The 20537-nt window shown below is 35.4% G+C and overlaps 4 protein-coding genes across 6 annotated transcripts; 3 read left to right on the forward strand and 1 right to left on the reverse strand.

Annotated features, from left to right (window-relative positions):
- The first annotated feature begins 182 nt into the window (after positions 1 to 182).
- LOC123876237 lies at positions 183 to 3464 on the forward strand. 2 transcript variants are annotated; one of them, XM_045922428.1, is made up of 6 exons: positions 183 to 393; positions 468 to 536; positions 930 to 1098; positions 1528 to 1621; positions 2600 to 2801; positions 3250 to 3464. In XM_045922428.1, exons 2-6 carry the CDS (start codon positions 472 to 474, stop codon positions 3383 to 3385), a joined length of 666 nt encoding a protein of 221 aa, XP_045778384.1. In that variant the 5' UTR covers positions 183 to 393; positions 468 to 471; the 3' UTR covers positions 3386 to 3464. The 2 variants fall into 2 exon arrangements, with proteins under 2 accessions (XP_045778384.1, XP_045778383.1); XM_045922427.1 differs by having other exon boundaries at positions 183 to 536.
- Positions 3465 to 3822: 358 nt separating this feature from the next.
- On the reverse strand, positions 3823 to 6598 carry LOC123876236. Its single transcript, XM_045922426.1, has 3 exons — positions 6468 to 6598; positions 5449 to 6245; positions 3823 to 3877 (listed from the first exon to the last, which is right to left on the reverse strand). The coding sequence occupies exons 1-3, from the start codon at positions 6480 to 6482 to the stop codon at positions 3865 to 3867; spliced, it is 825 nt and encodes a 274-aa protein (XP_045778382.1). The 5' UTR covers positions 6483 to 6598; the 3' UTR covers positions 3823 to 3864.
- A 6822-nt stretch (positions 6599 to 13420) lies between these two features.
- On the forward strand, positions 13421 to 15179 carry LOC123876233. Its single transcript, XM_045922419.1, has one exon. It carries the CDS (start codon positions 13557 to 13559, stop codon positions 14760 to 14762), a length of 1206 nt encoding a protein of 401 aa, XP_045778375.1. The 5' UTR covers positions 13421 to 13556; the 3' UTR covers positions 14763 to 15179.
- Positions 14588 to 20511, forward strand: LOC123876228. Of its 2 annotated transcripts, none has more exons than XM_045922410.1 (3): positions 14588 to 14676; positions 17685 to 19321; positions 20103 to 20511. In XM_045922410.1, exons 1-3 carry the CDS (start codon positions 14662 to 14664, stop codon positions 20215 to 20217), a joined length of 1767 nt encoding a protein of 588 aa, XP_045778366.1. In that variant the 5' UTR covers positions 14588 to 14661; the 3' UTR covers positions 20218 to 20511. The 2 variants fall into 2 exon arrangements, with proteins under 2 accessions (XP_045778366.1, XP_045778367.1); XM_045922411.1 differs by lacking the exon at positions 14588 to 14676 and adding an exon at positions 16581 to 16693.
- The last annotated feature ends 26 nt before the right edge of the window (positions 20512 to 20537 follow it).

Below are 20537 nucleotides of genomic sequence, written 5' to 3' on the forward strand. Positions count from 1 at the left end.
ATGATCAAATGAAGAATATTATATAATTATATATATTATAATTTGCTCTGTGCTAAGTGATTTTAATGCTAAAATTATAAATATCTATGGATAAAATATACGCAAGATAGCTGCCACCATATTATAGCACATGCACATCCTGGTCTCAAGGGAAACAAAATAACTCTAATTTGACTGCAACTGTCGAATTTTTAGTGTCGAAAAAAAAAACTGAAAAACATCAAAATGTTTTTATCTTCCCTCATTGACGAAATTATAATACAAATCAAATTTTTGGCTTCAAAAGCTTTTTTAAATTATGTAGGGTGTCAGTTAGCAAAAGTGGTAATTGTAAATTTAAAAAACATTAACGTTATAAGCTAAAATTGGTACCATAGCAGTAGTTCACCATAAGTATCTCAAGGACTCTCCTGCTGTATTTTGTCTTATTACTAATTAGGTATAATTTGCTCTGTTATTTTGTTATAAAAAATGGATTTTAATACAACTACGAATGTTGATTATCATTGGCCTTTCTCTAAGCCCGTGGTGGGAAAGTAAGTAACAGAAAGATTTCTTGTATTTCCTAGGTATTCTTATTGATACTTTGCTCAGACCATCCGAGCCGCCAAGTCCCGACGCGATGTCGACATTCCACCCTGCGACGATCGCGTCGTACGTTACTGTCATTGCGACGCGCACTCCTTCACACCGCGCGTAGAGCATTACCTAGTACTAACCTACATTGACAATTAACACTCGCTTCTATGTGTGCTTTATACTTTACTCAGACCATGCGAGCCGCGAAGTCCCGATGCGACGTCGACATTCCGCCCCGCGACGATCGCGTCGTACTGTCATTGCGACGCAAATTCCTTCTCACCGCGCGTAGAGCATTACCTACATTGACTATAAACACTCGCTTCTTTGTGTGCTTTATACATTTCCAGACCATGCGAGCCGCCAAGTCCCGACGCGACGCCGACAGTCCGCCCCGCGCCGGTCGCGCCGTACTGTCATTGCGACGCGCACTCCTACTCGCCGCGTGTAGAGCAGTACAAGCAACTACTTGACAAGGAACAAAAGTTATGCCACGACTATGAACAGTTAAGGAAACAGGTAGGTACCGACTATCTATCCCAATAAAAATAAAACTCAATTTTTCTATCGTTTTTTCTTTATGTCAAGAAATCTGTTAATTCGCACTTGGCAAGCTTGGTGGACTATGGCTCTATTGACTCTACCAATTTTTTTTTTTTTTAATTCTAATATTTTCAACCAAGAAAAATGAAGCTTAGTGTTTCCACGTCTGGCAGGAAGAGATATATATCTTCCTAACCTGCAACTTTCATCTCAGAGAGGAGAGGACCCAGCGAGCGACAGAAACAAGAACTCGTGTGTGGTGGGGAATAAATTGTGGTCAGAGCGCAGTAGATTCATATAAATTAATTTAAAGACAGATATTGCTGAATCAACTGAGTAGGACAATAAGACTTATATTAGGTAGGTATAGTTTCAAGTAATGGTTTGTTTTATCATTTTTTTTAGATGGTGGATGTAACGAACGACATTCTGGACCACCCTTGTGATGATCTGGATAGTAAAATGTTAACAATGTACCAAGCTACTTACACGAAACGCTGTTAGTAAAAATATCATAATTACGAGTATATGCCAATTTCATACAGGTGCTGTCTTAAAGGGCACCGAAGCGTGTGATTACACATTAAAAAAATGCACTCGGGCACTATTGTAGAAAACATCGCACTCCTTCACTCGCGCTTTTTCGATTATAATAGTTAATTGTAGATATCTATAAGATATTTTAGTTGTAACGTAGTTTTAGTTTTGAGTTTCGGTCCTACTAGAGCTACGTGGCGAGCGTTAATTCGCAATCTCAGCATCACGCCACGCCGCTGTCGCTATTCGCGCCGTCCATGTTTGTGGGTGGCTCCTTACTCGCTTGAGGGCAAAGATACATGTTTCCGCGCCGCTCCGCTCGCCGCTTCGCTCGCCGCACCGCTAAAATCGTAGACAGGCGGTAACAAGGGTTAACCATGTATGCAAATGCATATGACGTGTGTACATAGATACGTATGTAGTTACTATTTTATTTTTAATTTAGTTAAAATTTATACGTTCATTGTTTTTGTTCTAAGTACCTCATTTAATTCCGAGTACGTATAGGTATCTTTTTAGCCTTGACATAGCTTTATGCAAAGTTACCTACTAAGTAACTACCTAATTAAAATATCCTCGCGGGACAAAATTCATTTTTGTTTAGGTTGGACTCGTATAGGTACTCATATCCCATACATAAAAATAAAAGTCCTGATTCACTCACTGACTGTTATTCAATGTCTAGCTCATAGCATTTGGACCTATAAAGCTAAAATTTTGCACACAGATTCTAGGGAATCTAATCATAATGCTGACAACGAGCTCTCGCACGTTATTTTATTATTAAAGCGGAATTTACATTACGAATTTAGTGGCACGAAATTAGTTTCACGACATTAATTTTTATTATCAATGACGAGCAATTGATAGTGAAATTAATGTCGTGAAACTAATTTAGTAATGTGAATTCCGCTTAAAATAATGTGCTATTTTTTTATAGCCTTCCCAACAGCAGATTACCGTGCAATAATAGCAGCGTCACAGTCAAGTGCGCCAATACCGATGGAGAGCCATAAGCTGGGCATGCTACGGTGCTATAAAGACCCTACACACTTCAGTGATAAACCTCCAACAGTTCGCCCTACCATCCACCCCCCTGGAGCTGTGCATACTGGGGTTGCTCCAAAGGCTATTCAGACTTGGTTAGTTTTTCTCTCGCCTTCGTATTCTTTCAAAGTAAATCTAATTTAGGCAGCAGAGGCCAATACCATCTATTTTGTATAGTCTAAGACTTTTGTATGTTCAAAGGTGTGTGTAGGTATGCCAAACCGCATTGGGACAGCGTGGTGTGCTATGGCTTAAATCCTTCTCATTTTAAGAGGATGGCTGTGTTCAGTAGAGGACCGACAATGGGTTGATCATGATGATGATATCTATCTATCTCTGTCTGTCTGTCTGTCTACCCGCCTGTCCGCCAATTTGTGTTGTCCACGCGGACGAAGTCGCGGGCACAAGATAGTATGACTAAATGACTAGATGGGCATAAGATATAGACAAAATGAGTACAATTGTACCTACTTTGAATAAATGATTTTGACTGTATAAAGAAGAAATACCTATACTTATACCTAAATATTTCTTATTCTTCAGGTTTACGGAGTTTCCCGGGCGAACTGAATACATGGACACCTACAGCGCCTCAGCCAAGGCCTGCTGGAGATCCATGCAACGGTACAAGGAGCCCATGCCTTCCACCAGGAGGCGAGCTGATGATACTTGTGTGTGATGCAGAAGGATGGGAGACCGTGTTGTTTTATTCTTTAGGCCTCAGCGTGAACGTTATTGAAATAAAATAAGGGAAGATAGTTTGTGTCTCATTATTATACTAATACTTCGTCCGCATGGACTACACAATTGATATCAACCCCTATTTTACTCCCTTAGGGGTTGAATTTTCAATTTTGATTTTTAAAAGCCGTTTAGGAGTTTTAACACTTTTATTGTTATAATTATTTATTGATTATTATAACTAATAACTAACTACTTATTTCTAGCATAAATAAGCTACATTTTTATGTCAATTCCATAAATTCAAATATTCAGAATAAGAATTCTATAAATACCTACTCCAGGTATATCTTAGAACTCTGTAGTTTCTTTTTTGAAGAGAGCCCCAATTCCGGGTCTGTCGTACCTATTAATATTATTAGCTGTAGGTAGGTAGACAATATTATATCCAAAATTTCGCGGTATTCTCTACGGGTATCATGTCAGTACCCTGAAAAGAATAAAAAAATATGTATATTAAAAAATCGGTCAAGTGCGAGTCGGACTCGGATACGAAGGGTCCCATAACATCGTGCAAGAAATAACACTTTTTTTAGGAAATAACGGAACCCTTATAGGATTACTCTACTGTCTGTCTGTCTGTCTGTCTGTCTATCTGTCCGTCCGTCCGTCGTGTCTGTCAAGAAAACCTATAGGGATAAAACTTCATTGACGATTGGCATTATGAAAGGGGTAGATTTAGGTCTATACGGTTTATTTAATACATAATAATAAACTGTAAACTGTGTATTGTACCTGCTTACTATTAAAATGTGACATACAATATGTGGCTTACAAATACACAGTTTTCTGGGAATATTATATTATAGGACGAGAAGCTGATGTTAACCGTAGGCTATTCAAAAAATTTAGCTGTCTTAGAAGGCTATTAAAACGTTGATCCAATCATCTTAATGTACCTACGTACCTAGTTTTCTAAATTACCGAGCAGAATTACGTGATATAAGATAATCGCGGCAGCAATTTTGTGGTGAAACGTACCTACTTTATGTAATCCTCCTATTCATATCTACTTTCATACACTTAACTAATATTTTTAACTGCTTTTTATATTTAAAATTTTAATGACATGACATGTAGAAAGTATCTAGTTACGTTTGAAAGTTAAAAGTTACGTTAAAAAATAGCTATGAAATTAACGTTTTTGAAAATGTTTGTGGCGAAAAGTTTTTGTTCAATGATTTTTTAGGGTTCCGTACCTCAAAAGGAAAAACGGAACTCTAATAGGATCACTTTTTTGTCTGTCTGTCTGTCCGTCCGCCATTTGTGTCAAGAAAACCTATAGGGTACTTCCCGTTGACCTAGAATCGTGAAATTTGGCAGGTAGGTAGGTATAGCACAACTAAAGGAATAAATCTGAAAATCATGAATTTGTGCTCACATCATTAAAAAAATTAAAATGTGTTTCAACGTTCAAAGTAAGATAACTATACCATGTACAGGTAAAGCCCTTTCATATGATACCCATATGAAAAGGCTTTACCTGTATATTCTAAAACAGATTGTTATTTATTTTTATGCATAATATGTAGTTTTTGATTTATCGTGAAAAATGTCGGAAAAATTAAGTACGGAACCCTCGGTGCGCGAGTCTGACTCGCACTTGGCCGGTTTTTTAAAGGCATCTAACATCTAGGTAAGGGCGTTCCACCCTGGATCTTTTTTCAAAATTAAAAGTTTTACAACAAAACTTAACTACATTAAACTAAGTAGCTGTACAATTATACCCACGGAAAAACGGAACCCTTATAGGATCACTTTGATGTCTGTCTCTCTGTCTGTCTGCCTGTCTGACCGTCGTGTCTGTCAAGAAACCTATAAGGTATTTCCCGTAGACGTAGAATCATGAAATTTGGTAGGTAGGTAGGTAAGCTCAAGTACATGAATAAATCTGAAAACCCACGTGGAAAGGTGCAAACACTGCATTTTCACGCTGAACAGCCAGGCTGATCTACCTTGAAAAAATCTTGAAATAATGGAAAATAAGGAATTTTTACTCACTTCATAACTGTAACAAGTATTCTGGTAAACAACGGCCACCAAATATGTATATTGGGTCCGAACAAGACTGATAAAAAAGCTTCAAATAAGGCTGAGACCACATTCCAATTCTGTTCCGACAAACTAAACCCCCTGGATTGCATCAGTCTACTTATCATGTCCATCAAAACACTTAGTAAATTATTATGCTCAGAGATAATTGTTACATTATGCGTGGATCTAGCGTTACGCATCCCACCACTTTTACCTATTTCTAAATTATCATTTGTCAAATCTCCTGGTCTTTTTGGATCTTTGTTAAATGCTTTTGATTCTGCCTCTTTTTGTTTAGATTTTTTTGATAAAGTTATAATGTTCGTTGATCGATTTTTGATGTTTTCTTTAACAGATTTGGCGTGATTTTCAGCAATTTTAGTATCCTGGTCTATTGCTGTTCCTGGATCTGTTCTTTTAGACATAATCGTTATAATATTTGATCCATATCTGGCGTTCCGTGCAACAGTTTCTGGTATGCTGATATTTGGATTAGTTTCTGAAATTTTATAATCCTCATGTTCTAATTTAATTTCTGTATCAGCTTGTTTAGGTTTTTGTGATAAACTTTTTGTTCTATTAGCAGTGGTTCCTTTATAACTTCCATTGTCTTTAAATTCATGAGTTTTATCTACTTTATGATTTATAACACGGTCATTTGATTCTATTATAGTATCTTTTTCTACAGTTTTAGCGGGTTTTGATTCATGTTTAATTGGTTTTCCTCCAAATACTGTGCTGATGCATAGGATTAAAATAAATCGCTGAAAAAATTAATTACGGTCAATAAAATAAACTATGTAGTGAGAGAAATACCTATTTCGTGGCAATTTCCGCTATACATATATTATTACGTCTACAATGTATTAGATAGGTATAATTTGCAGTATATATACCTAAATTTTTTTCGAACAAGGTATCTAATATTAGAATGACTAAACTGTATATAAAAATAAGTAAGTATAAAATATATTATATTGACTTACCGTAAGAAAGGACATTTTTTGCTAACCTTTACGAACTGCAGTTTATAAGACACTTGAAATAATTGTATTAAAATAGACAATGTTACAAGAAACCACGATAACATCGTATTTTATAAAGTTATTAAATTAATTAGTGGTGATTATTTAATTCTTATAATCCTTAACTACTTTGATAAATTACCTAACTGATTTATAGATGGTGAAAGAAGAATAATGATTCATAGTGATTATTGTATGTACCTGAATCATCGATTATAAATAGTTTAATATGTAAAAACATTGGTACATATTTGATACAAGTGTAAATTAAAAATTTATAACACCCCCGACAAGTGAAGGTTACAGTAACTAGAAAAGAGCTGATAACTTTCAAACGGCTGAACCGATTTTCTTGGATTATAGCTAAGAACACTCTCGATCGGCCACCTTTCAAACAAAAAAAACTAAATTAAAATCGGTTCATTAGTTTAGGAGCTACGATGCCACAGACAAATACACAGATACACACGTCAAACTTATAACACCCCTCTTTTTAGGCTGGGGGTTAAAAACATTGGTACATATTTGGCAAAGTATTTTAATTTTGGAAAATCACGGCCACGGCTGCTTTTGTGAAATAGTACTAGGCTTTACAGCAGTACAATAGTACCTACCTACCTCGAATAAATGATTTTGACTTTGACTTTGAGTTTTTGACATTGTAACTATTGTACTTTTACCTTTTTAAAGACATGAGCGTTATGGTCTTATTAGTGGGAGGTCCCGGGTTCGATTCAGGATTTTCGGATTTTATAATTTGTAAATTTTCTCTGGTTCTGGAGGCTTCGGCCATGGCTAGTTACCACCCTACTAGCAAAGCCGTGCCGCCTAGCTAGTGTTAAAAACCAAAGGGTTATGGGTTTAATAAAAACTGCCATACCCCTTGCAGATTAGCCCGCTTCCATCTTAGACTGCAGTCTGCATCAACACTTACCACCAGATGAGATCGCAGTCATAAGCTAACTTTTTGATTAAATGATTAATAAATAAAAACCTTAGGTAGGTAGTTTCGAAATAAACAACTTATTTGTGAGTAAAATGTATATAATTTATTTATTTAATTATTCACATCACAGGTCAGTTTGGTTCAGTCGCATTATATTACAATAATACATAGTAGGTCATACATAATGTCTACACTATATATACATATACAGTATTTTATTATTAAAGTGCTGTTAAACATTATAATCAGGAAGATAGAAGAACAAAGTCAACACTTATCCTTGCTCTTTGTGATTAGTTTTTATTTCATCACTCAATTAAAAAATCGGCGAAGTGCAAGTTGGACTCACACACAAAGGGTTCCGTATCACCGTAGCGGGCATTTTGAAATTTTATTTTTTGATTTTATAGCGAAAATAGAAATACACATTCTATGACAACTGGTAACCGGTTCATGAGATAGAGCCCGTTGACAGAGAGACGGACGGATGGACAGCGGAGGCGTAGTAATAGGGTAAAAAACCCAGGACACATGCACATGGCTCGTATGGCGTGTCTTTTTATCGTTTGAACGTCTATCTTCTTCAGCAAAGAATAGTAGGTATCTAATATTAGCGTTATTTGAATATTAAGTATTAACCAATCTAACTTAACAAAATTTTGTAAATAGGTACGTTCTACAAATAAAAGTCAAATAGGTATCTGCTTGCCAGATTTTCGTAAAAATTAAGAGGGGTCTCTCCGTCACTCGCTCCATACAAACGTAGTTCATCTCTCATTGGAATACTAACCAATCATACTCAATGGAATTTTGTAGAAATGTTCCGGGAACTAATATCTATGTTTTTTTCAAAATTTTAGTTTCAAAATTACGCGGTCTTAAAAATTCACATACAAATGTTTGAGCCCCTGTAATTTTAAAACTACATATTTTTAGAAAACTCTAAAACACCACAGGCACAGATATTAGTTTCTAGAATATGTGTGCAAAATTTAATGGACTTTGGTTGCTTAATATTCAAATTAAATTGGTACTACGATTGTACGGAGTAGGTAAGTGACGGAGAGAGCCCTGGCAAGTAGTTTTAAAATTACAGATGATATGAAAGATTTGTATGTAAATCTAAAGTCCGTGTAATTTTAATACCTGGGTATTTATTTTAAAATGTCACCAAATTCGATTTGAGGTCAACTTTGGGCTGAAATCGATCTTTATCGGACACTTATTCACACTGTTGTTCTTTTTATCCCTAATTGATTTCTAAATGGTTTTTCAGTAGCGAAAAGGAAAACTGCTCACGCGACAGAAGTCTTAGCTATGCATATTGCGCAATTATCACACTATCACACTATCACACTAATATTATAAAGGCGAAAGTTTGTGTGTGTGTGTGTGTGTGTGTGTGTGTGTGTGTGTGTGTGTGTGTGTGTGTGTGTGTGTGTGTGTGTGTGTGTGTATGTTTGTTACTCCTTCACGCAAAAACTACTGGACGGATTTGGCTGAAATTTAGAATGCAGATAGATAATATCCTGGATTAGCACATAGGCTACTTTTTATCCCGGAAAATCAAAGAGTTCCCACGGGATTTCAAAAAACCTAAATCCAGAAGGCGAAGTCGCGGGCATCGGCTAGTTACCTATATAGACCAAGTAGGTACTTAAGAATATATCGATAAATACTATAAATATGTCGTTATAAGATAACTGTATTTAACATAATCCTCTGATACATGATTTGTTTCATTTAGCGTCGTAGTTCCCACATTTCCCTTTTCAGTTTTCACGGATACCGGTAAAATATAGCCCATGACGTCATAGGCTGCCGCTGTTATTAATAGAAACAGCACAATCTGAAATAAAAGAAATGGATTGGTTCATATTCATTTATATACGAAACTAAAGCTTTAGTCGCTACATTTTGAAATGAAAAATCCTAAAGAATCCTGACTAATATTATAGAGGCGGAAGTTTGTGTGTATGTTTGTTACTCTTTCACGCAAAAACTACTGGACGGATTTGGCTGAAATTTAGAATGGAGGTAAATTATAATATCATAGATTAACACATAGGCAATTTTTAGGGTTCCATACCTCAAAAGGAAAAACGGAACCCTTATAGGATCACTTTGTTGTCTGTCTGCCCGTCGTGTCTGTCAAGAAACCTATAGGGTACTTCCCGTTGTCCTAGAATCATGAAAGGCAGGTAGGTCTTATAGAAAACCGCGAATTTGTGGTTACATCATTTAAAAAAAAATTAAAATGTGTTTTAATTTTCAAAGTAAGAAAACTATACCAAGTGGGATATCAAAATGAAAGGGCTTTACATGTTTATTCTAAAACTGATTTTTATTTATTTTTAAGCATAATAGTTTTCGATTTATCCACAAAATGTCGGAAAAAATACCCGAGTACGGAACCCTCGAATAAAATGTTAAAAGATCTTAAAAAGTTCAGTTGTAATTTACATATACCTAGATATATAATATAGAGATGATAATATAATACTCATCATCATCATCATCATCAGCCTGTTAGACATCTCTACCTTTGGAATATAAAACTAAAGATCATTAAAACACTTTCCCAGGAAGAAAGACGCTACATTTTGGTTTGTACCTACTCGTGGCTATCCAAAATAATCGTCAACGCGAAGTCCACTAAACTATAATATTTAGCAGGAAAGTGGAGCGTAGGATAAGTGGCAGTAATTTGGACGTAATTAAAAAATTGGGAATGGCGTATGACTAACAATATTTTTGTACACAACTAGCAACCGCCCGCGGCTTTGCTCGGCGGAAATATTTATTCTCTTTAGTCTATTCCCTGTGGGAATATCAAAAATCCGACTTTATTCCTTGTCTATTTACATATTATAAAAGTAATCTCTGCCAAATTTCAATTTTCTAGTTCTTAGGGCTGGACGTTGATGAATCGGAGTTTTTACGCGACTAGACTGCCCAAAAAAGGAATGTAATTTTTTCAGGGGTTTTACCTATTTAATAATATGTGTATGTGAGTTTGTTCCACCATAACTCCTAAATACCTGAACAGATTTGGTTTTGAGTGTATAGGATATCGTTAGCTGCATTTTGTTTATATTCAACACAAAAAATAGGTAATTGTTAAGTATGAAATGATTACATTTAAGTAAATGGAATAAAATATTTTACTTTACACTAATAAGTACTTAAAAACTTCTTACCGTTCGAATAAAACGATCCATTGTGTCATAAGCATCAAGTGTCCGTTTGTATGAGTATTTGATCAATATATCAATAACTGAGAACTGTTTGTTTGTGTACACTAATATCATTAAGTATAGTATGAACAGTCACTATCAATTCGTCAGTGTCCACTGTACGCGTCTGTTTATCTCAGAGGTTATAACGGAAATGAGATTTGAAAGAGAGCGTGGCCAGTGGACCAATTTAAATATAGGGAATGTAATTTTTTTAATTATAGCGTCTGCTCTGGCGCAGTGTTTGAGCTTTAGATAATCGTCTTGAATGCGGTTCGAAGCCTTGCTGATAATAATAATAGGGTTCCGTACTTCAAAAGGAAAAACGGAGCCCATAAGGATCACTTTGTTGTCTGTCTGTCCGTCTGTCGTGTCTGAATAGAAAACCTATAGGGTACTTCCCGTTGACCAGGAATCAATTTGGCAGGTAGGAAGGTCTTATAGCACAAGTAAAGGAAATAAATCCGAAATCCGTGAAATCCTTGAAATTGAGCGTCGCGGATGAACTTGACATCGAATTTCATTTTCGAAAATTATAATTAGTACAAGTAACACCCCCGACAAGTGAAGGTTACAGTAACTAGAAAAGAGCTGATAACTTTCAAACGGCTGAACCGATTTTCTTGGATTACAGCTAAGAACACTCTCGATCAAGCCACCTTTCAAACAAAAAAACTAAATTAAAATCGCTTCATTACTTTAGGAGCTACGATGCCACAGACAGATACACAGATACACATGTCAAACTTATAACACCCCTCTTTTTGGGTCGGTGGTTAAAAACTCTTCGTGCCTTCTTCGATCAAAATATCGTAGCATTTTAAAAATAAAATTGTACGTATGTTCTTAACAAGCATAGTAGAGAATGTCATTGGTCCAAATAAAATACATAATTCCATAGAGATAGAATGATAGAAAACCATTTGCTTAGCACGTCGCTAAATGGAAACCATACGTTGTAACGTGTGTTTTCTGTAACAACGTGATTTGAAATGTAAACTATGGAATTATACTCGTAAATACAACTTATACCATACCTTATAATTTAGGAGATTCTGGAGTAGGTATTTCATTATGAGAATGTGTTATTGGATGTGTTTGAACAGATTTGGATGTATTACCGCGTTAGAATCCTTTTATCATCCCAAGCGAACATGGCTATAATACATTTTTTGAAAAAAAAAAAAAATTCAAGATATAGCACAGCAGTCGTGTTTTTAATTGTTTTTAACCCCCGACCCAAAACGAGGGGTGTTATAAGTTTGACGTGTGTATCTGTGTGTTTGTGTATATGTCTGTGGCATCGTAGCTCCTAAACGAATAAACCGATTTTAATTTAGTTTTTTTTTGTTTGAAAGATGGCTTGATTGAGAGTTTTCTTAGCTATAATCCGAGAAAATCGGTTCAGCCGTTTAAAAGTTATTTACGATTTAGAGAGTTTTGTGTCGGGGGTTTTTAAATTTTGACTTTAATATAATATATTATTACTTATAACGTGTTTTCGCGTAGATACATACCTATTTAACTAATAAAGAAAATTTTTGGTCTAGTATCTACGTCCGTCCTATTATTACCTAAGTAAGTTGGTACTTTTAATGTGCTATCCAAAGTGTGCAGCTAAGCTGTGATAACCTGGGAGACAAGACGACCTCCTATTCGGTGGTCTAGGGTTCAATTCCCGGCACGCACCCGGGAATTCCAACTTTTGAGTTATGTGTATTTTAAGCAATTAAATAGCACTGGGTGGAAAAACATCTTGAGGAAACCTGTGTGACTCAGAGTTCTTCATAATGTTCATAGTGATATCTGCCAAGCCGCACTTGCCCAGCGAGGTCGACCAAGGTCCTAACCCTTCTCAAGGATCTGCATAAACTACGGTTTTGTTGTGATGGTAACACAATTTTAAGAAAGCGGTGTTTTACCCGACTGCGGCAAAGCCAAAAGGGTTATGATTTTAGCAGTCTATGTATGTATGTATTTGTTCCACCGTAGTGCCTAAACTACTGAGCCGATTTTGATGAATGAGATTTCAATTGATTTGTTGTAAAAGTCTGGGTTACATAGGCTATATTTTATAGGAAAAAAAATGATTGGAGGTCTCCAAAAATATTTTTGCTATTGTATCGAGTGGGATGTCAAATGAAAGAGGAGAAAATTTTGAGAGCTCATGAATATAAAACAACAACATTCAAATATACCAAGCAACAGAAAAACAATTTTACTCTAATATTTCAGCGTTTATTAAGACGATCGCAGTCGGGTTTTAGTTTTCAAGTTTATATTACTTTTTCGGCAAGCTGTGATTGAAGATGTACGTGCGGTCGGCCTCAGAATTCGAGTTGCAATTCTGCGAAACTATTGCATCAAAAACCTATCGCACTTATGACCTTTTTCTATAAACACGCCACACACACCTAACGCATGTGCATAACCGTGCTACGCGAATATGATCATTGAGTGCGGAACGACCGGCTTTTTACTGTACCTACAGATATACCTACTATTTAGAAAAAGGACCTTCAACCGATTTAACTTTAGTTTTTTAAATGAACCTCTTTTCTGAAGCAAAACCTATGAATATAACATAGCAAAACTAAAGAACGTAAATTAAACAATTTTATTCTCTGTGATTTATTAACTTATCACAGACGTCAAAATTATGTGAATGTAAACATATTTATTTAACGTATTTTTTATATTTTAAAATTGTTAGTGAAACGCATAGACTTAGGTATATATGTAAATACTCAGTAAAACTGTAACAGTCAAAATATTTATTAATACTGTTTTATATTTTAAAATTGTTAATGAGACTAACACATTTATTTATAACTTAATAAATTCTTTGAAACTGACAGTCAAGCCAGTATGTTCCACCGTTTATATTATTTGCTTATTATTTGCGGGTGTAACGGGCCGCATTACGAAGGATGTATTCTGAACACCCGAATCCATTTTGGTGAACCCCTACCTGTCATTATAAGAAATAATCGGCTCCTGGAACCGAATGACAATGACGGTAACGTAAGACTTAATTATGGTGAAGAGCTGATCTTGAGCTGTGAAGGAGTTGGAACCATAAGCCATCCGAGCGCCACGCAGCAGCTTCAGACAGCCTCAATCACGTGTGCAGGAGGTGACAATTTTAGGAATGATACCTGGCTTACATTTCCAGCCACATTCTTTCGATTTAGATGCTATGGCCCGCCAGAGCATTTGAGCGAACGGACCGAGCGCACGTGCTTCGAGGGAAACGAAATCGTCGAAGTTGGCTACAGAATTCAGAACCAATTCTATCCCGCTTACGAAACTTGTTTCGATCACGCTAAATTAAATCCCATTTACTCAAAATACACTCAAAAGCCATATAACGCGTTGTACCAAACGAGAGTGGATCGACCGTACTTTAAAGATAACGGTCATTATAGACATATTCCAGTAGAAACTCTTTTCTCTCCAAGAAACCAAAGAGCCGCGGTTGCTAAATTTGTCGGGTCGTTAGTTGAAACTTATTTTACTGAGAGCCAACATCTTTCGAGAGGCCACTTGGCTGCTAAAACAGATTTTGTCTTCGCTTTTGGTGAGAGGTCAACATTTCACTATGTGAATTGTGCCCCACAGTGGACGGGGTTTAACGGTGGTAACTGGAACACTTTGGAAGTAGATCTCAGGAATCATGTACATGACGCTGGATACGATACAATAATTTATACAGGAACCTATGATGTGACAGATCTTGCAAATGAATATGGTGCGCGAGTGGAAATTTATCTTTACAAAGACTCTAACAATAACCCAGTGATACGAGTACCTCAGTATTATTACAAGGTCGTATACGAGCCTGCTTCAAAGCGTGGAATTGCATTCGTTGGTATTAACAACCCGTATTATACATCAAAGGATGCGCGGGACCTCTTCTTTTGTAAAGACATTTGTAGATCTGGAAACTTTCGCTGGCTAACGTGGCATCCGGATGATCCTGCAGAAGGTTATACATTCTGTTGTACAGTATCCGATTTTCGAAGTACTATTAGACACTTGCCAGATTTCGAAGTGACTAGTATATTGCCGTAGTTTATTAGGAAAAATCCTCTATGTAAAGTTGTTTTGATCTTTTGTTTGCTAAATATATTCTGGAATATTGACAAAAAAAAAATAGTTTGATTAACAGCTTTAAGGTTGAATGTCCTCAGTGAATATATTATAATATTTTGTTATCATACCGGACATGCCATTACGACCCTTGTGTGACACAGTTAAACCTTAGTATGAGATATTATATCTTATCAACATTCATGAGTTCAAAAGTTGAAAAAATAATGTCAAAATAAAATGGACCCAAATTTTCTTGATTTAAAGTCAAAAGTTCAGTACCATCGGTTTTAATTTTGCAACGTTTCCACTTTGAGCGTTGGCTGTAGATATATGGACAAACTTGAGCATTAAAACAAGGCTATTAAGGACCATTTCATTTTAGCGCTAGTGTTTCGAACCTCAAGTAAGTAAGTACTATCAACGTACGCGTTGGTGATATATAAAATCTTATACTAAGCCTTGGACGAATTAACCACTAAGTATACGAGTATAATATAGGTACATACCTCTGTAATCATTGAACCAGACCACACCAGACGCCGTCTACTAACTGAATTAAAAATCTATAGGATTTTGCATTTAATTTAAAATTGAGTTTGGGGTTTTAACCTCCTTTTAGCTATTCCATCCTATTTGTTATGTAGTTTTATGAATATTTGGCTCTTTCAACTAGTTAGGTACACAATTTTAAAGAATATCTGATAAGAGTTATAGGTAGGTCCCTATATTATAAACCAGTAATAAATAATATATTTAAATAATTTTATTAATCACAAGTGTAAAAAAAAAATTTGTAGCACCCCCGACAAGACGTAAAGGTTACAGTAACTAGAAAAGAACTGATAACTTTCAAACGGTTGAACCGATTTTTTTGGATTATAGCTAAGAACACTCTCGATCAAGCCACCTTTCAAACAAAAAAAAACTAAATTAAAATCGGTTCATTAGTGTAGGAGCTACGATGTCACAGATAGATACACAGATACACACGTCAAACTTATAACACCCCGTCTTTTTGGATAGGAGGTTAAAAATATTATAATTGCGAAAGTAGGTATGCCAGCCTGTCTGTCTGCTACGTTTTTACGGTCCACCCGTTTAATCAACTATGACGTTTGGCACAAAGTTGGTTTGAATCCTGAACTGTCCTATATATCCTGATATAAGTAAGTAAATAGCTCAGTAAGTTATGTTTTAGATAAATATTTAGGTTTTTAAGTTTAATTTATTAGTTTTTATGTTTTATCTGTTCTATGTACTGTGTTTGCGCCTAACTTTATAGTCCTGAATAAAAGTATACCTATTTATTTTATTTATTTATTTATATAGGCTACTTTTCATCCCAGAAAAGTAAAAAGTTTCCAGGGTAGGTATTTGAAAAACTATAAATCAATGTGGACAAAATCGCGGGCTTAATATTTTATGTGTTACTGAGACACCTTGCATCCTGAACACGGAAAAGTAGCATAGGTATGCTACGTTTTATCCCGAAAATTCATTTCTTACGAGATTTTTAATGATCGTAAATCCACGCAAACGAAGTTGCGGTCATTATCTAGTAAATTATAATGCGAACACCATTACAATATTGACGGTGATTAGAATATGAAGTCAAGCATAAAGAAAGCTTCTTCCAATTCTCATTATCTCTACTTAGAAGCCAATACATCTAATGGCCCCTAAGTATCTAAGTAGAATTAATCAGCCCTCTTGTCAATCAGTACAATCATTAAGGGAACGCTTATCTATATTAAGTTTGCAATAATTGCAGTGAATTCATTTAGATGGTATCCTCTGTGCAAAGTTGTGTCTAAGGTTATTATTTTGGTGTTTCTGTTACCCATAAATGCAGTGTATTGTGACTATAGTACCTATATTAAGTTTACGCTGTTACCATGAAGGTCGCGTGGGTAAGTAATTTTTTAACCCCCGACCCTAAAAGAAGGGTGTTATAAGTTTAACGTGTGTATCTGTGTATCTGTCTGTGGCATCGTAGCTCCTAAACGAATGAACCGATTTTAATTTAGTTTTTTTTTGTTTGAAAGGTGGCTTGATCGAGAGTGTTCTTAGCTATAATCCAAGAAAATCGGTTCAGCCGTTTGAAAGTTATCAGCTCTTTTCTAGTTATTGTAACCTTACTTGTCGGGAGGGTTATAAATTTTCAATTTAAGTACGCTTGTTTAATTTATCAAAATAATTAAGCACGCGACTTCTTTCGTGTGGATATAGGTTTTTAGAAATCTCGCGGGAACTCTGATTTTCCGAGACAAAACTTACCCTATGTGTTAATTCGGGATATACCTTAGCTATCTTCATTCCAAACAGCCAAATTGGTTAAGTCATTTGGCGTGATGGAGTAACAAACATCCAAACATTCACATTTATATTTTTTTAATGATTTTCATAAATGTGTAAGGTCTTTATTTTCATACTGTTATTCGGATAACTAGGTATACCAATTCCTATTTTATTTTGTTCTCACTTGATGTTTTTTAACCCCCGACCCAAAAAGAGGGGTGTTATAAGTTTGACGTGTGTATCTGTGTATCTGTGTATCGGTGTATCTGTGTATCTGTCTGTGGCATCGTAGCTCCTAAACTAATGAATCGATTTTAATTTAGTTTTCTTTGTTTGAAAGGTGGCTTGATCGAGAGTGTTCTTAGCTATAATCCAAGAAAATCGGTTCAGCCGTTTGAATGTTATCAGCTCTTTTCTCGTTACTGTAACATTCACTTGTCGCGGGTGTTATAAATTTTTAATTTACACTTGTGTTGGGACGTTGTTACTTAAGGCAAGGGATCTCTTTTGCCTCAATATTTTTGTTCTCTCCGCGAGATATCTTTCAGGTACCGACCATACTGATCTCAAAATTTTTATGTTAATGAATAATTTTATTTTCAGATAATCTACACATTTATCGCCATTTGTTATGCAGCCAAAATTGGATCTAGTACAGATTCTACTGATGGCAATAAAACACATACATTACCGAAAGGAAAAAGTGAAATTTCGGTAACCATAAAACAACATGTAGCACAACCATCCCATAGTGCACCTAAAGATCCAAAAATCCAAATACAAAATGTACCAGTTGAAAATAAGAATAATTTAACAACTACCAGACGTCCGCTTATGAGAACCAGAAAGTATACTTCTAAGCCTCATGAAATCCATTACATACATTTTCGGGCTGAAGGTGAACATAGTAACTACAGCAAAAGGAGGAATTCAAATGAGAAAAAACGATTCAAACCTCAAAATAAAAACAAGAATACTCCAAATACCTCTGAAGAATTAAGCAGTGTTGAAGATCGATTTATTAATTTCACCGATCTTGATGATAATGGTGAATCGGGAGAGCAGAAAAGAAAAGTTTCTACAAACAGACCTCTAAAAAGACGGCGAGGATATCTTCTAGCAACTGCAGCCTCGGAACAGTTCGAGAATGTTGCACCTTACACTTTACTAAATGCAGACAAATATCGATCAAAATCTAAATCAGCAATTCAAGAATCTCTTCAAAAAATTAAAACTATTCGACCAGAAATGAAAAGAAAAGTAATAACAACCACAAAAACTCCAAGTAAAGTAAATGATACCATTAAAAATTCTGTAATAAAAAATACAGAAGAAAATGCTGTGACAACTTCGGAAAACTTAGTTCATGGTGTGAATACAACAGAAAAATCAGTCCCTTCTACAACTATAGCAGATAAAGTAATGTATTTACCACTAACAACTCAAAAATCTCTAAAAAAAACGGAAAATTCAGTTAATTCAGCAACCATAGCAGATAAAGTGATTTATTTACCAAAAACAACAACAGAAAAATTGATTTTCTCCACTACAAGCAAAAATATACATGGATCTCAAATTAAAATAGAAAATTTAACTTCTGCAAATAAACCTGGGAAGTTATATGATGCTCTAACTTCAACAGAAAAATCAGGCAATACTGCAACTACATGGGAAAATGTAGAAAGCCCGGTAACGAAAACAGAAAATTCTAAAACTTTGCCTGTTACAACGGAGAAAACAGTTGATTCAGTGATTTCAATAGATAATTTAAATGATTTGGCAACTAAAACAGAAATAACAGATCATTCTACAAGTACAGCTTTAGAAAAACCTGGTGATAGTGCAATGACAATTAAAACATTCAATGAGTCTGCAACAGAAACACAGAAATCTGTTGATTCTGCTATTACAACAGAAAAATCTGAGAACAATTTTATGATTATTACAGAAAAACCAATTCTTCCTGCAATTAAAATAGAAATTTCAGATAAACCTGAATCGGAAACCATGAAATCAATGCCTCTCATAATTGTAACAGGGAAGTCTATTCCTTTGTCTACCTTGGACAATACAGTTGAGGCTATTACCGACAGTGAAATTGTTACTTTAGAGGAAAAACCTAATCCTAAATTCACAAATGAACCCGAAGAAAATGTCATAACTGTAACACCAATACCAAACGGACAAGAATTATTTACTACTGAGGACGTTAGAAACCAATTAGCACTGAGACGTAAAAGGTAACTGCTACGATAGTAGTTTTGTTATTAGCACAAATCCTGTTACTTAACTACCAAGCATTTTATTAACTAAGCATTATTATTACTAACTATTATTTATTCATATTTATATTAATATTATTAACTAAGCATATTAATTAAGCATTTTACTAACCCCCGGGCCCCGATCCAAAAAGAGGAGTGTTATAAGTTTGACGTGTGTATGTGTGTATCTGTCTGTGGCATCGTAGCTCCTGAACTAATGAACCTATTTTAATTTAGTTTTTTTTTAAAGGTGGCTTGATCGAGAGTGTTCTTAGTTATATAATCCAAGAAAATCGGTTCAGCCGTTTGAAAGTTATCAGTTCTTTTCTAGTTACTGTATAACCTTCACTTGTGGGGGTGTTATAAATTTTTAATATAAGTACATTTGTTTTTATGCTATTGAAATTTGACATTTTACGTATCTTTCATGTGAAATTTGAGTACCTATTTTAAGATTTTCTTTTGACTACGTACTTAATTTTTTTTCTCTCTCTCTCTCTCTTCTGGCTTTACAAAGATTAGCCAATGTCAAGTTTGTAGTTATTTGTAACAAGTTAGAATATACAAGTATGGACCCCGTCTGTGCCGGCACTCGCCGACATACGCACAGCACCCCTTTAGAGCGCTTTCTAGTCAGTTTTAACAAAAAAAGCACTCCAAAAAGGCAGAGCACGCCCGCCAGCTAACACCAACACAGACGAAGTCCTCTGTACTTAATTTAAACAACACTTTCAATTGGTATTTATTTCTCTTTCAGACGTATCAATATAATAGAGGAAGAAAGTGCTGCAACAACATCAACTGGGTCCAGATTTAGCGAACGCGAAACGCATTTAGATGCTGACCTAACCTACAGGAATATTCACACATAGCTTGTATACTCAGCAGCAATTATTACCCTTATGGAATGTGGTTAAACATTTTAAAAGAAAGGAAACGAGATGCCTGAGCCCTAGAAGGCACGCGCATCTGAGTTTTCAATACTGAAAATGCATGTGACGTCAGCAGTAAGATTCGGCCGAATCGGATAAAATAATGATGATTGATGATATTAGGTATTGGACTTCAACGGGATCTTAAAAGCCTTAGTATAACATTTTACATCCCACATTGTTGATAAAATATGAGTATCAAAATGTAAAATGAACGTTAAGCCCTAATTCACACGAGCGTTAAAAAAGCGTTGCGTTAA

This window comes from Maniola jurtina, chromosome 21 (assembly GCF_905333055.1).
Source record: "Maniola jurtina chromosome 21, ilManJurt1.1, whole genome shotgun sequence".
NCBI classification, from domain to species: Eukaryota; Metazoa; Arthropoda; class Insecta; order Lepidoptera; family Nymphalidae; genus Maniola; species Maniola jurtina.

Excerpts from the sequence above, each read along its gene's own strand:
- LOC123876237 (XM_045922427.1), top strand. The coding sequence starts at position 472 with ATGGATTTTAATACAACTACGAATGTTGATTATCATTGGCCTTTCTCT. Across the intron at positions 537-929 it reads TCTAAGCCCGTGGTGGGAAA|ACCATGCGAGCCGCCAAGTC; the intron begins GTAAGTAACAGA and ends ATACATTTCCAG. Across the intron at positions 1,099-1,527 it reads ATGAACAGTTAAGGAAACAG|ATGGTGGATGTAACGAACGA; the intron begins GTAGGTACCGAC and ends CATTTTTTTTAG.
- LOC123876233 (XM_045922419.1), top strand. The coding sequence starts at position 13,557 with ATGTTCCACCGTTTATATTATTTGCTTATTATTTGCGGGTGTAACGGG.
- LOC123876228 (XM_045922410.1), top strand. Across the intron at positions 19,322-20,102 it reads TTAGCACTGAGACGTAAAAG|ACGTATCAATATAATAGAGG; the intron begins GTAACTGCTACG and ends TTTCTCTTTCAG.